Source organism: Haliotis cracherodii, unplaced genomic scaffold (genome assembly GCF_022045235.1).
Source record: "Haliotis cracherodii isolate W230 unplaced genomic scaffold, xgHalCrac1.p SCAF_13, whole genome shotgun sequence".
NCBI lineage: Eukaryota > Metazoa > Mollusca > Gastropoda > Lepetellida > Haliotidae > Haliotis > Haliotis cracherodii.
This window is the reverse complement of record NW_027266268.1, coordinates 18,218,679-18,229,724: the sequence shown is the minus strand read 5'-3', so window position 1 is coordinate 18,229,724 and position 11,046 is coordinate 18,218,679. Positions and strand designations below refer to the sequence as shown.

General features: G+C 40.4%; 1 protein-coding gene across 1 annotated transcript; it reads right to left on the bottom strand.

The window, feature by feature from the left end:
• Positions 1–4,617: 4,617 nt before the first annotated feature.
• On the bottom strand, positions 4,618–10,655 carry LOC139459008 (uncharacterized). Its single transcript, XM_071240450.1, has 8 exons — positions 10,604–10,655; positions 9,233–9,466; positions 8,355–8,588; positions 7,528–7,761; positions 6,301–6,534; positions 5,993–6,072; positions 5,410–5,506; positions 4,618–4,886 (listed from the first exon to the last, which is right to left on the bottom strand). Exons 1-8 carry the CDS (start codon positions 10,653–10,655, stop codon positions 4,618–4,620), a joined length of 1,434 nt encoding a protein of 477 aa, XP_071096551.1.
• Positions 10,656–11,046: the final 391 nt, after the last annotated feature.

Here is an 11,046-nt window from a genome sequence, read left to right as displayed (position 1 = left end):
CGCCGCACTCAGCAATATTCCAGCTATATGACGGCGGTCTGTAAATAATCGAGTCTGGATCAGACAATCCAGAGATTGATATCATGAGCATCGATTGGGACGCAATTGGGATCGATGACATGCATCAACTAAGTCAGCGAGCCTGACCCCCCGATCCCGTTAGTCGCCTTTTACGACAAGCATAGTCGCCTTTTACGGCAAGCATGGTGAAGACCTATTCTATCCCGGATCTTCACGGGTCTCATTGGTATGATCAACTCGACAGGTATGGGTTTCGAATGTGTGTTTGTTGCTTAACACAGCAGTCAGCACTATTCCATTGTTGTTGTTTTTTTAACGCCACACTCAGCAATAGTCCAGCTAAATTTATGACGGCGGTCTGTGAATAATAGAGTCTGGACCAGACAATCCAGTGATTGAATCATGGGCATCGATCCACGCAACTGGGATATAATGACATGCATCAACAAAGATAATTTGCTATCACTTTGCTCTCCTATCTCTACAATTAACTTAGGGTTCAACAATTTAATTGGCCTCTTCTCCAGTGACAAAACGTCGCTTTCCTATCAAAATCGAATATTCAATTTGAATTGTGCCAATGAGAACTGACTTCAACTTAATCATATTCCACCCTTTAAGGGACAGGCATGACCAGTTGTCCGTGAGTCCGAAGCTAGTGAAAATGTAGTCTGGCTTTTTGTTTTTTCGCCAAAGCTAGTGAGTTTAAATAACCACTTGTCCAAAATGAGTTACCGATAAGTTGGATATAACCAATGGTGTGTCTCTACCCCAGCCTTTTATGTGCAAAACCTCCCACAAAAAGTTGTTAAATCTGTTTAATCTGTCATATGAAAAACATCCCCTTTTAACTCCCCTTGAGTAGTATATATCCTATTTATTGATATGATCGGGGCCATGGTTGATCCAGTGTCATATTCCAAGCTATGGATTGGTGTTTATGTCACTCACTGGATTGTCTTGTCCGAACTCAATTTATAGGTGGCATATTATTGAGGGCTGCGTTAAACAACAAACGACAAAGCAACCCTGATCGGCTTATAGTTTGGAGGGTCCTCCGTTCATTATGGATGTGCTATTGCAGCTCTCCTGTTGTTTTCAAAGCAGCCCTAAAGCCCGAATCAGGCAAAGATTAGGATAGGTTGATATTACTGAGGATGTTTCGGAATGGCCATTATTTCGGTAGTCAAGAGAGGCTTACACCTCCGTCTTAACAAGTCTTGGGTAGAACATGCTAACCCATTTCGCAAATGCCTGGCGTCATCACTGATTTTCAGCGATGCAGTCAAATATTTTCAACACTATTTTGCCTTTCTCTTTCGTATGACTGGTTATTGTCTGGCAATGACGTTTTATACCTAAATGCAGGTTCCCTAAGGTTCAGTTACAACAAACTAATAATGTTTTATCCTCGCCACGAAGAACAATAAATGTGTCATTTGTATGCATGCCCGCTTCACAATGGGGACATTTTTCTTATAGACTATTGAAGTTGGACAAATGAAATTTAACACACTCACCTTACTTGTCATGATCTTAAAAGAGTTTGGTAAATGGTATTATTGCCCTTGCTTCGTGCTTTTAAACATAGTGCATGCTGTGTGAAATGGTAACAGGTTTTCTCAGAAACTACAACAGTTACATGAATGAAAGTGTACATGCTTATCTAAAAGATTCTTGTCAAGACTTGTCAAAATTGGTACCGTAATTTGTTTACAGAGTTATTGCCCTTGTACCATGATTTTCAGATCAGTGAAGATGCGAGGTAGAAGAGGCCTTGCCGTAAAAGGCGACAATGTTTGTTGGAAGAGGCGACTAACGGGATCGGGTGGTCAGGCTCGCTTACTTGGTTGATGCTTGTCATCGTATCCCGATTGCGTTGGTCGATGCTTATGATGTCAATCACTATATTGTCTGGTCCAGACACTTTTATTTACAGACTGCCATCACATAACTGGATAATTACTGAGTGCGGCGTTAAACAACAAACAAACAAACTAAACTTAGCAATAGGCGGTAAGCAAGGTCTTTCTTAACACGTTGGTATTGATAGATTAGCTGTTTTTATCTATACCGTCTTGAATATTAATATAAAAGTGACAAAAAAACTGTCCATATTCATAATGATAATTCTAACATGCATATTGAAATTACTCGATTTTGTCTGGTCAATCAGAGGCTATTAAATTACAATAAACCCCCTCTGATTGAAACAGCTGGTTTGACGGCCGCATAACTGCAGAAGCTAATATTCATAGAATAGTCCTTTTTTCAGTCATTGTCGGTAGGCATATTTAAATAAATATTTTACAAATTGCAAAGTTGAGGTAATAACAATATTCAAAGGATGTGTGGCAATACATTTCGTGCCGAAAACACGACAGAAATCTTCAAAGAAAATATATTTTAAGTTTTGAGGATAACAGAGAACTTGGAATTTGGCGTTTCTCTATATACAACTGTAACATCATATCGTTTGCGTCACAATGAGCGACATGACGTCATGATGTTGACGTACAGTGTAGAACGGAAACTTTGGAAAGCTTGCTTAATTTTCTTTAGGCGTGCCCACCTCATATTAGTTGACAAAGTTGCCGTGCTTTTACGCTTTCACTGCCTAGCATATGTTCGAGTGACTTATTACGGAGTGAATAAACTGCTTGAGAATAAACAGCGCCATATTTTGTTTATAGGCTGTTTTCTGTGATTCCGTAATTCAGATCAACAACCCACTCAAGACAATGAACTAACCAACGACACTTTACTCAATATAATTGCTAACAACCAAAGAGTTCGCGTTTTATTTAGTCATGGTAAAATGGAGATAAACATACCGTGGTTTCAATGTAGAGCTAGGTTACCTTTAGATTTAACCGCTGTGCGTTCGGCTCCAAATTCAATTTAGCGCGGTTAAATCTACAGGTAACCTAGCTCTTCATCGAAAACGTAGTATGTTTAACTCCTTTACATATGCGACAAAACGCTTTCCATATTCATAAGAAATCTCAGCCAAAAGCAGACTCGATTGTGCGATTCCGAATATATCAAAAGCATGAGTTATGAATCATTATTGATTAGTGATGACACAAGGTGTTAGCGAAAAGATGAGGTATCCTGCTCCAACCGTCACAAACACATGCAAAGGCAAGTCAATTGTTCAGCTAAAACCTCGGGAACATACGGTACAAGTCAAAATAGGGAATTGCTTCTTATTTGCATCTGATATATCAGTTTAGGGAATGTCCTCCATGTGTAAACCATTCTCAATGTTGTTACCTTGATGAAACAAGTAAAGGAGGGAGAGTCGTATGTCGCTCTTTGAAATCTTCTTAGAGTGTACCTCAAAAGTGAAATGTAGACGCCAAAGGCACAAAAGGAAATTTGACTTTGCGTATGTACGCAATGTGTGAGAGTGAGTGAATGAGTGAGTGTTTGTGTTTGTGTTTGTGTATGTGTGTTTTTTTTTGTGTGTGTGTGTGTGTGTGTGTGTGTGTGTGTGTGTGTGTGTGTGTGTGTGTGTGTGTGTGTGTGTGTGAGAATCCGGATCATTGACGATTATATAATGCCAGCCCACTGAAATATCATGCCGCAATTTAACATGAATACCCAACTCAGACAGAGTAGCCAAACCGTCCTTGTTTTCGCCCGTTAAAGCCGAGCGCCAGGCAAGGTAACATACACATATCTTAACAATACATATCTTTTGGTATGATGATCCCCATCCCAGGCCTCGACCTCCCGACACAGAAACACTCCAATCTCGACCAAATGTTGAATAGATTTTACGATTCAGATTGTATCATCAGCATGTTTATGTTGATGAATCACTATCAATTAGTGACGACATTAGGTGTTTGCGAAAAAGTGAGCATTTCCTGCTCCACCAATCACAACACACGCAAAGGCAAGTCAATTGGTCCCTAAAAACACGGAAACATATGACACAAGTCACAATAGGAAACCGGACATATTTTTCTCACTGATACAGCAAATATGGAAATATCCTCCACATTTCTTCCATAAACCTTTTCGAAAGCGTTGCTTAAGATTGGATGGTGTAATCTTGAACAACTAAAGTGAAATGTAGACACTAAACGCTGGAGCTGTTGGAATATTGCTCGGCACAAAATAAAAGTTCATCCCTTTCATCATTCAGTCTTGTTGAGAGTTTACGTCACACACTAACAAAGCTTATGTGTGTTGTATTGGTATTACATCCTACTCAACAGAAGTTAAAGGAAACACGATTAACTATGATGAAAGAATCGGGTGTTCTTTAACTTTATTTTGAGTAACACATGTCAATTTGTAATTTCACTAAAATATATCATAATACAACCAGTGTTCGACCATAACACAACACAATGATATTGGTAATTCTTTATTTACGAGTACATTGGTATCATAGTAGGTGTGTTTAACACAACGATTGTATTTAGAGGTGCCATTGTACGATTCATTTGATAACTTTTCAAATCATCGTAGGTTGGACACTACTTTTGTAGACAGATGAATTTATTACAACCTATTTTAGACAAGATACCTTAATCATGACGACTGTAAACAAAATAACCAATACGTGTATCATTAAAGAACCTAGGGCGCAGGTATGGGCAGGGTTGCCAGACAGATAAAGTTCTCCTTCCTGTAACACCGTTCTTCCTCCCACTCCCATTGGCCGGCGTCGTTCTTCTCCAGGACGGCACAGTTTTGTGGGTGGTACCTCTCAGAGGTAGAGTTGCTGCAAGTGCCCGTGCCGTTCACGAGTGGGGATGTGAAGCCATTCAGGGGAACAATGTCACCAAGCAGATATCGCCACTGGAACCGGTCCAAAAGATTGGTCACCCCAATCCAGTATTCTTGACCTGAGTGACAGAAAATATGAAGTGTGTAACTCTTAAGCCATTACATGGTGGGCGGTAAATAATCCACTCGTAGCCAGACCAACGAGTGGTTGATGTTATCAGCAACATCTCACGCCGTCAGGGTACATTGACAAGCAACAAGTTCTCCGAGACTGACCTCCAGATCCAATGAATCGTCGCTAATGTTTATTTCGTGAAGTCCTGCAGATGAGGGCAAGAGAAAAAAAGATGCAGTTAGATGATGCATAGCTTAGCCTAAGCAGGGAGTTGATGTCTGGGCCTATGTCTCGTCCAGGTAAAGATGAGCCTTACCTGTACCATGTGTGAACTGCTGAAATTGAATTTGAAATTGATTTGATCTTAAACATAAACTTTTATCATAGACCCCGTTGACAAAAACGCTTTCTTGGGTGGAACTCATATTGTTATCTAACACTGCCACAGGTCCAAGTGGAAACCTGTGTTGATCTGTTAATCGTGATATAGAATGGCCACGAAACAGTATAAGCGAGCTATTAATTACCTTTTTTAGCATTTGCAGCGAGAACACCGTTGACAAAGTCGCTCTGAGCCTGGGTTCGGATCATGGCCAGATTGCTTCCGATGATGTCACAGTATTCCTGTAACAAGTAGCTCTGTACTTCAGTATTCATCCAGACTTCAAACACGCAAAGTATCATCCTAGAGTACTGAATACACTAAAGGTTATTGAGTGAATCTGGTTTAATGCGTAGTTTAACCTTATCTCATTTATTGAGAGTGAGTGAGTGAGTGAGTGAGTGAGTGAGTGACTGATTGTGTGAGTTTGGGTCAGATCGTGAGAGGCAAGCCAGGACAGACGCAGGGTTTAGTCGTTGACATATTTTGTTCAACCCACGAGAAAGGTTCGGTATCTGAGATTTCAGTCCAAACTACATAATGCCCTCTTGGCCATGGGACGCAACTTTCTTTGAATGAAGGTCCCTTACCCATTGGGCCAAACGTATCCCCCGACCACCCTTAAGTGAGTGAGTGAGTGAGTTTGGTTTAAGGCCGCTTTTAACAGTATTCCAGTTATATCTCGGCGTGTCAGCTTAATGTGGGAGGAAAGCGGTGTCGTTGTTTACCTTCGCGTCGGCATAGCTTGATTGGAATCCAGAGAAGTAGAAACAGTTCTCGTCCAGCTGGAAGTGGTTGCAAGGACATTCTGTGGAGGAGTGAGTGAGATGGGTTTAGCGCCGTCTTAACAAGTATTTCACCTATACAACTTCTTTATAACAATGACTGCACTTAGTAGGTGCGTACGCTTTGGTGCAACCAAGTCGGATTAGACACCGGGAAAACCAGGGATTACAAGTAGATAAATGAAACTATCATGTGATGCTATTTTATCCTCATTTGTCTTACCATCAGATAAATACAGTCATATACTTACGTAGCTGGACGCCTTCTAGGACCACCTCTACTAACTGAAGGATATCAGAAGCGTCGACCTTGGAGCTCTTTTTAAGACGGATGTACCTTCCGATTGGCGTCCCTGTGCAGTTGAAGGTCGTGGTCGACCCGGCGGCGGGGGCGGTGCTGCCGATTGTGGTGCACACTTGAGGAGTTTCTCCAAGAGTTGGGTTGTTGTCATATACCTCGATGATGATGTTTCGAAGACGCTCGGCTGTGAATTTTCGGATGATTTAGTGATAATGTCTTACTGAACAAAAACAACGAGGTACATGTAGTCTCAAATAGTCTGGGCCAGGGAAACAATCTACCAGCCAATTCAGTATAACACGGGGTCCTTGGGTCATATTGTGACAAAATCGGACAAACTTGTCATGATACGATAAATATTCAAATGAGGTTATCTAGCAGTAACTACTATCAAGTGCTATACACCGATATAATGGCCATTTAGTTTCGATAGGAGTGTCATTATGTCTGTTTGATCACTTGGCACCATATGATCAATGGGGCGGTTCACTCAAGCATTGTATTCATGCGCAGTTTACATCTCCCACCGTGTTAGTTTACACACCACATGTGTATCAACCCTGATCAAAAGTCATCAATTGTGTATGTTTGCATTTATTTATGATTTCAAGCTCTTCCCAAATATATGCTTCTGGTTCTTCGACTGAGAATCGTTGAAGCATATTGGTGAATATTTGCCAACGCTACATCATATGGTTACTTCAAATGAATGCCATAATTCGTCTCATTCGGCCATATAGTGACTAAATCAAGTTATACAGTAATGATACATTCATATAGACATTAAAATCTGTCGACAAAGGACAGTAAAAGCACTGGTATGTGCTGGTAAAAAACTAGTATGTTACCATAAAAATGTGACTATTCTAAACAATACATTATAAAAATGGGCTACAGATCACCAGCAACTAAAGTTAGGCCACCATACTAGGGACCATGGGGACTTCTGCTTCCTGCAATCCGTCAAGAATTGCATTCCTTCGGCGTGCCTCGATCTGCTGACTTGGAATCACAGATTCGCCTTGTTTGTTATTTTTGGATCCATTCAAATGGCAAAACCAAGCTTGATCTCTATCTGCTTTCCTCCTGCATTGAACTGAAACGCCGTCTTTAACATACTTTTTAAGATACTGTTCAAATCGGCGTTAAACCCACCTCCCCATCTCACTCTACTTACAACAGCAGTCAGCCCTGTTGGTGATGGTGACTGAGCGGAGAAGGAAGTTGCTGCCCAAGTCGATGTCCATATAAGGCATAGTGTCTTCGACAGCTGTTCCAAACGTAGTGTTGTCAACGACGAAGTCGGGGCCAAATCCGCCGTCAACGGCAAGCTGTGGGCCGAAGTTCGTGGAGCCGAAGGTGAAGACTGAGGAGGAAGAGACCTGTGACCCGACGACGGGGATCACAGCACCTGGGGACAAACAATCACAGCTGTAGGTAAATCTCATCAAAAAACATATAAACCTATAGTTTCCTCTTATCCTCCAAACACAGCGCTTGGATGGCCCCAATGGTCCAAACTCCGAGTTCGCCGTCGAGAGTTGCGACCCTTTGCTGATCCTCGGAACGTTCGCTCGAACCCAAGGCCATGTTTGTTTGTTGTTTAATGTAACACTCATTAATATCAAAGTTATATGACGGTGGTCTATAAATGACTGGGTCTGGACCAGACAATCCAGTGATTGACATCATAAACATCGATCTGGAAACTGGAAGTCACTGAGCCATTCGTGTCGTCAAGTGTATTTATAATCACATGGCGCTTGTTTCCCCAAGAACACACTGATACTTTCAATGTTTCGATTGAGTGGCCATTTAACGTTGCATCAGCATTCTTGTTACGAGAACTTATTATACATTCATTAGAAGCATTCACAGTTAAACAGAATGGAAAATATCATATATAAAGTAGGTAAATGAAACTATCATCATATATATATATATATATATATATATATATATATATATATATATATATATATATATATACAGTTACATACTTACTTAGCGGAACGCCATCAAGGACCACCTCTACAAACTGAAGGATGTCATTTGCGTCGACCAAGCTGAACTTGTTAAAACGGATGTACCTTCCGAATGCTATGGCTGAACAGGTGAACGTGGTGTTGGAACTGGCGGCGGGGGCAGTGCTGCCGATTGTGGTGCAGACTTGAGGCGTTCCTCCGAGTGTTGGATCGTTATTGTACACCTCGACTCTGATGTTTCGAAGACGCTCGTCTGCCAAGGTATAGAGATATACACATGTACAACATAACCCCTTCAGTCGATTATTACCTTTCAGACTTTAATGCAAATTTGGGATGTCGATAATGACCTTTGTTTCTAATATAAGATTCTTCAGACCTGATAAAACGCTCGGCTGCCAAAATGGAAAGAGTGGGTGATGATGATGATATCTTATTCGGATATATCGAGCATACCAAGCGCAGAATTAGTCAACCAACATGCCTTAATCGGAATGGACTGCTTTCGTGGTAGCAAAGACCAGCGTTGAGAACGACAGACAAAGCTAAACGTGACGATTTTTCTCTATTTTTTAAGGTAATATGTGATAAATATAAAAGCATATAGTAATGTTCAGTCTACAACTAAGTTTTCATATATTTCATAGTGTTATTGATGTGAAAAAGAAATCCGATCAACTTGTTTTCACAATCCGATAAATATTCAAATAAAGTCATCGAGCAGGAACTAATTTCAAGCTCTATATATCGTAATGCCCAATAAGTGACGATAGGGGTTTCATGATGTGAAGACGAATCTGTAGACAATCAGATCATTTGACAGTATGTAATCTGTCTTTTAACAGAAATAGTGTTCAAATCGGTGATAAATACACCTAACCATCTCACTCTACTTACCACAGCAGTCACCCCTGTTGGTGATGGTGACGGAGACGAGGAGGAAGTTGCTGCCCAGATCAATGTCCATGTAGGGCGTCATGTCTCCAACAGCCGTTGCAAACGTAGTGTTGTCAGCGATGAAGTCGGTGCCAAATCCGCCGTCAACGGCAAGCTGTGGGCCGAAGTTCGTGGAGCCGAAGATGAAGACTGAGGAGGAAGAGACCTGTGACCCAAGGACAGGGATCATAGCCCCTGGGGACAAACAATCACAGCTGGTAAATTAAATCCCAAAGCAAAAAACCTATATTTTCCTCTATACCTTCAAACACAGCAAGGGTGGCCTCAATGGTTAAAACTCCATTAGCGCCAATGTTGCAAAACCCTGCATTATCTGCGACCCTGGATTCTGGGGAAACGTGTAAAGTGTTCTTATATCATGCTTGTGGTATCTTAGTCATACCTTAAAATTAAATATGTAGATCCGAAACATAACTTGAGATCCGAAACACAACTATGATACCCATATCAAATACAGCGTGTTTAGTCACCATCAAACCACCGAACAAGTCTTGTGCCCGACAGTTTATACACATTCCAGCTACACAGTAAAACTGATACATACGTATGTATATGCATGGTTATATGCCTGTTGGCGAGTATATAAAGTACTCACGGAAATGAAAAAAAACCTGTTTTTCTTAATGTCAAAATCGACACAAAGTGTTACGTAGCTGTAAATACGAAATAACAAAACAACTCGAAAAGTACTAGTCTGGATTTGCTAGTTTGATCTCAGTGAACAATACAAAATGTTCATTACAGGAGGTAATTTGTCGGCACTTTCAACATTCAAAAAATGAGTCCAAATTGACATAGCAGAAGCAGACTATAGGCATTATGCACCTGTTCTCACCTGTCTTCAAGGTGTCATAGGTCACCTTGATCTACTTACACCTGGTTATGCCCTGTTTCACAATAGTCTGTTTTATTCACATTTTAACACACTTTTACGTGTAAAAAGGCATAACAACATTTGATACGCTGTATTTGTGCCATGGCCCAATAAGTACTAATTTAGTTGTTTGAATATATACATATTTTGAATATTAACTGCATTTATTTAAGATCTGAGGTCGAAAAAACAGGGTTATTTTCATTTCCGTGAGTACTTTAGTTCTAAAGTAACCTTTCATACATGATCATGAAACATAAACATCGTGTATTATGTCCGAGCAAAGTAACTTTTAGCATCATCCGTCTCTACATGTATATAATATCTGTATAACTGGGATACACAATGAAGACTTTACCTGCAGTACCATGTCTACACCGAACCTTTCATAATAAGAATTGGAAAAGTATGGCCGAAAATTCGGTTGAAATACTTACCATGTGTCTCAGCAACCCCCAACACAACCACGAACAGAGAGATGAGCAGCATTGTAGACAATCGTGATGATTTGTCAGATAGGGTTGGTGTCTCCATATATATACTGAATATTGTAATCTTCTCTGTGGGGCAGAATTAACAATAGTGGACCAGGTGTAATTTCTATTTACCTAACAGTTTGATATACCGTTCGGTGCAGCAATTAAGCTATTAACTAAGTTTTATAAAGTTTAATGAAACAGGTGTTCATTCTGATTAGTTTCAGTCATATGACATATGAGAATGCATTTTGATGATAAAGTCCACATTGTTCTTGTAATACTGAACGGATTTCAGGTACACAGTATTATATGGCTGTATACCTATCCAACATTACAGAGGGAAAAGTGCTGAGAGCATCATTAAGCAACAAACAAATAAATATTCCTTAGAATAGATAGGC

Bases quoted from the DNA above. Each gene is read 5' to 3' on its own strand.
- LOC139459008 (XM_071240450.1), bottom strand. From the start codon at position 10,655: ATGCTGCTCATCTCTCTGTTCGTGGTTGTGTTGGGGGTTGCTGAGACA. The intron at 8,589-9,232 runs GTAAGTAGAGTG...ATACCTTGGCAG, and splicing joins CAACAGGGGTGACTGCTGTG to ACGAGCGTCTTCGAAACATC. The intron at 7,762-8,354 runs GTAAGTATGTAA...GTTTGTCCCCAG, and splicing joins CCTTGATGGCGTTCCGCTAA to GTGCTGTGATCCCCGTCGTC.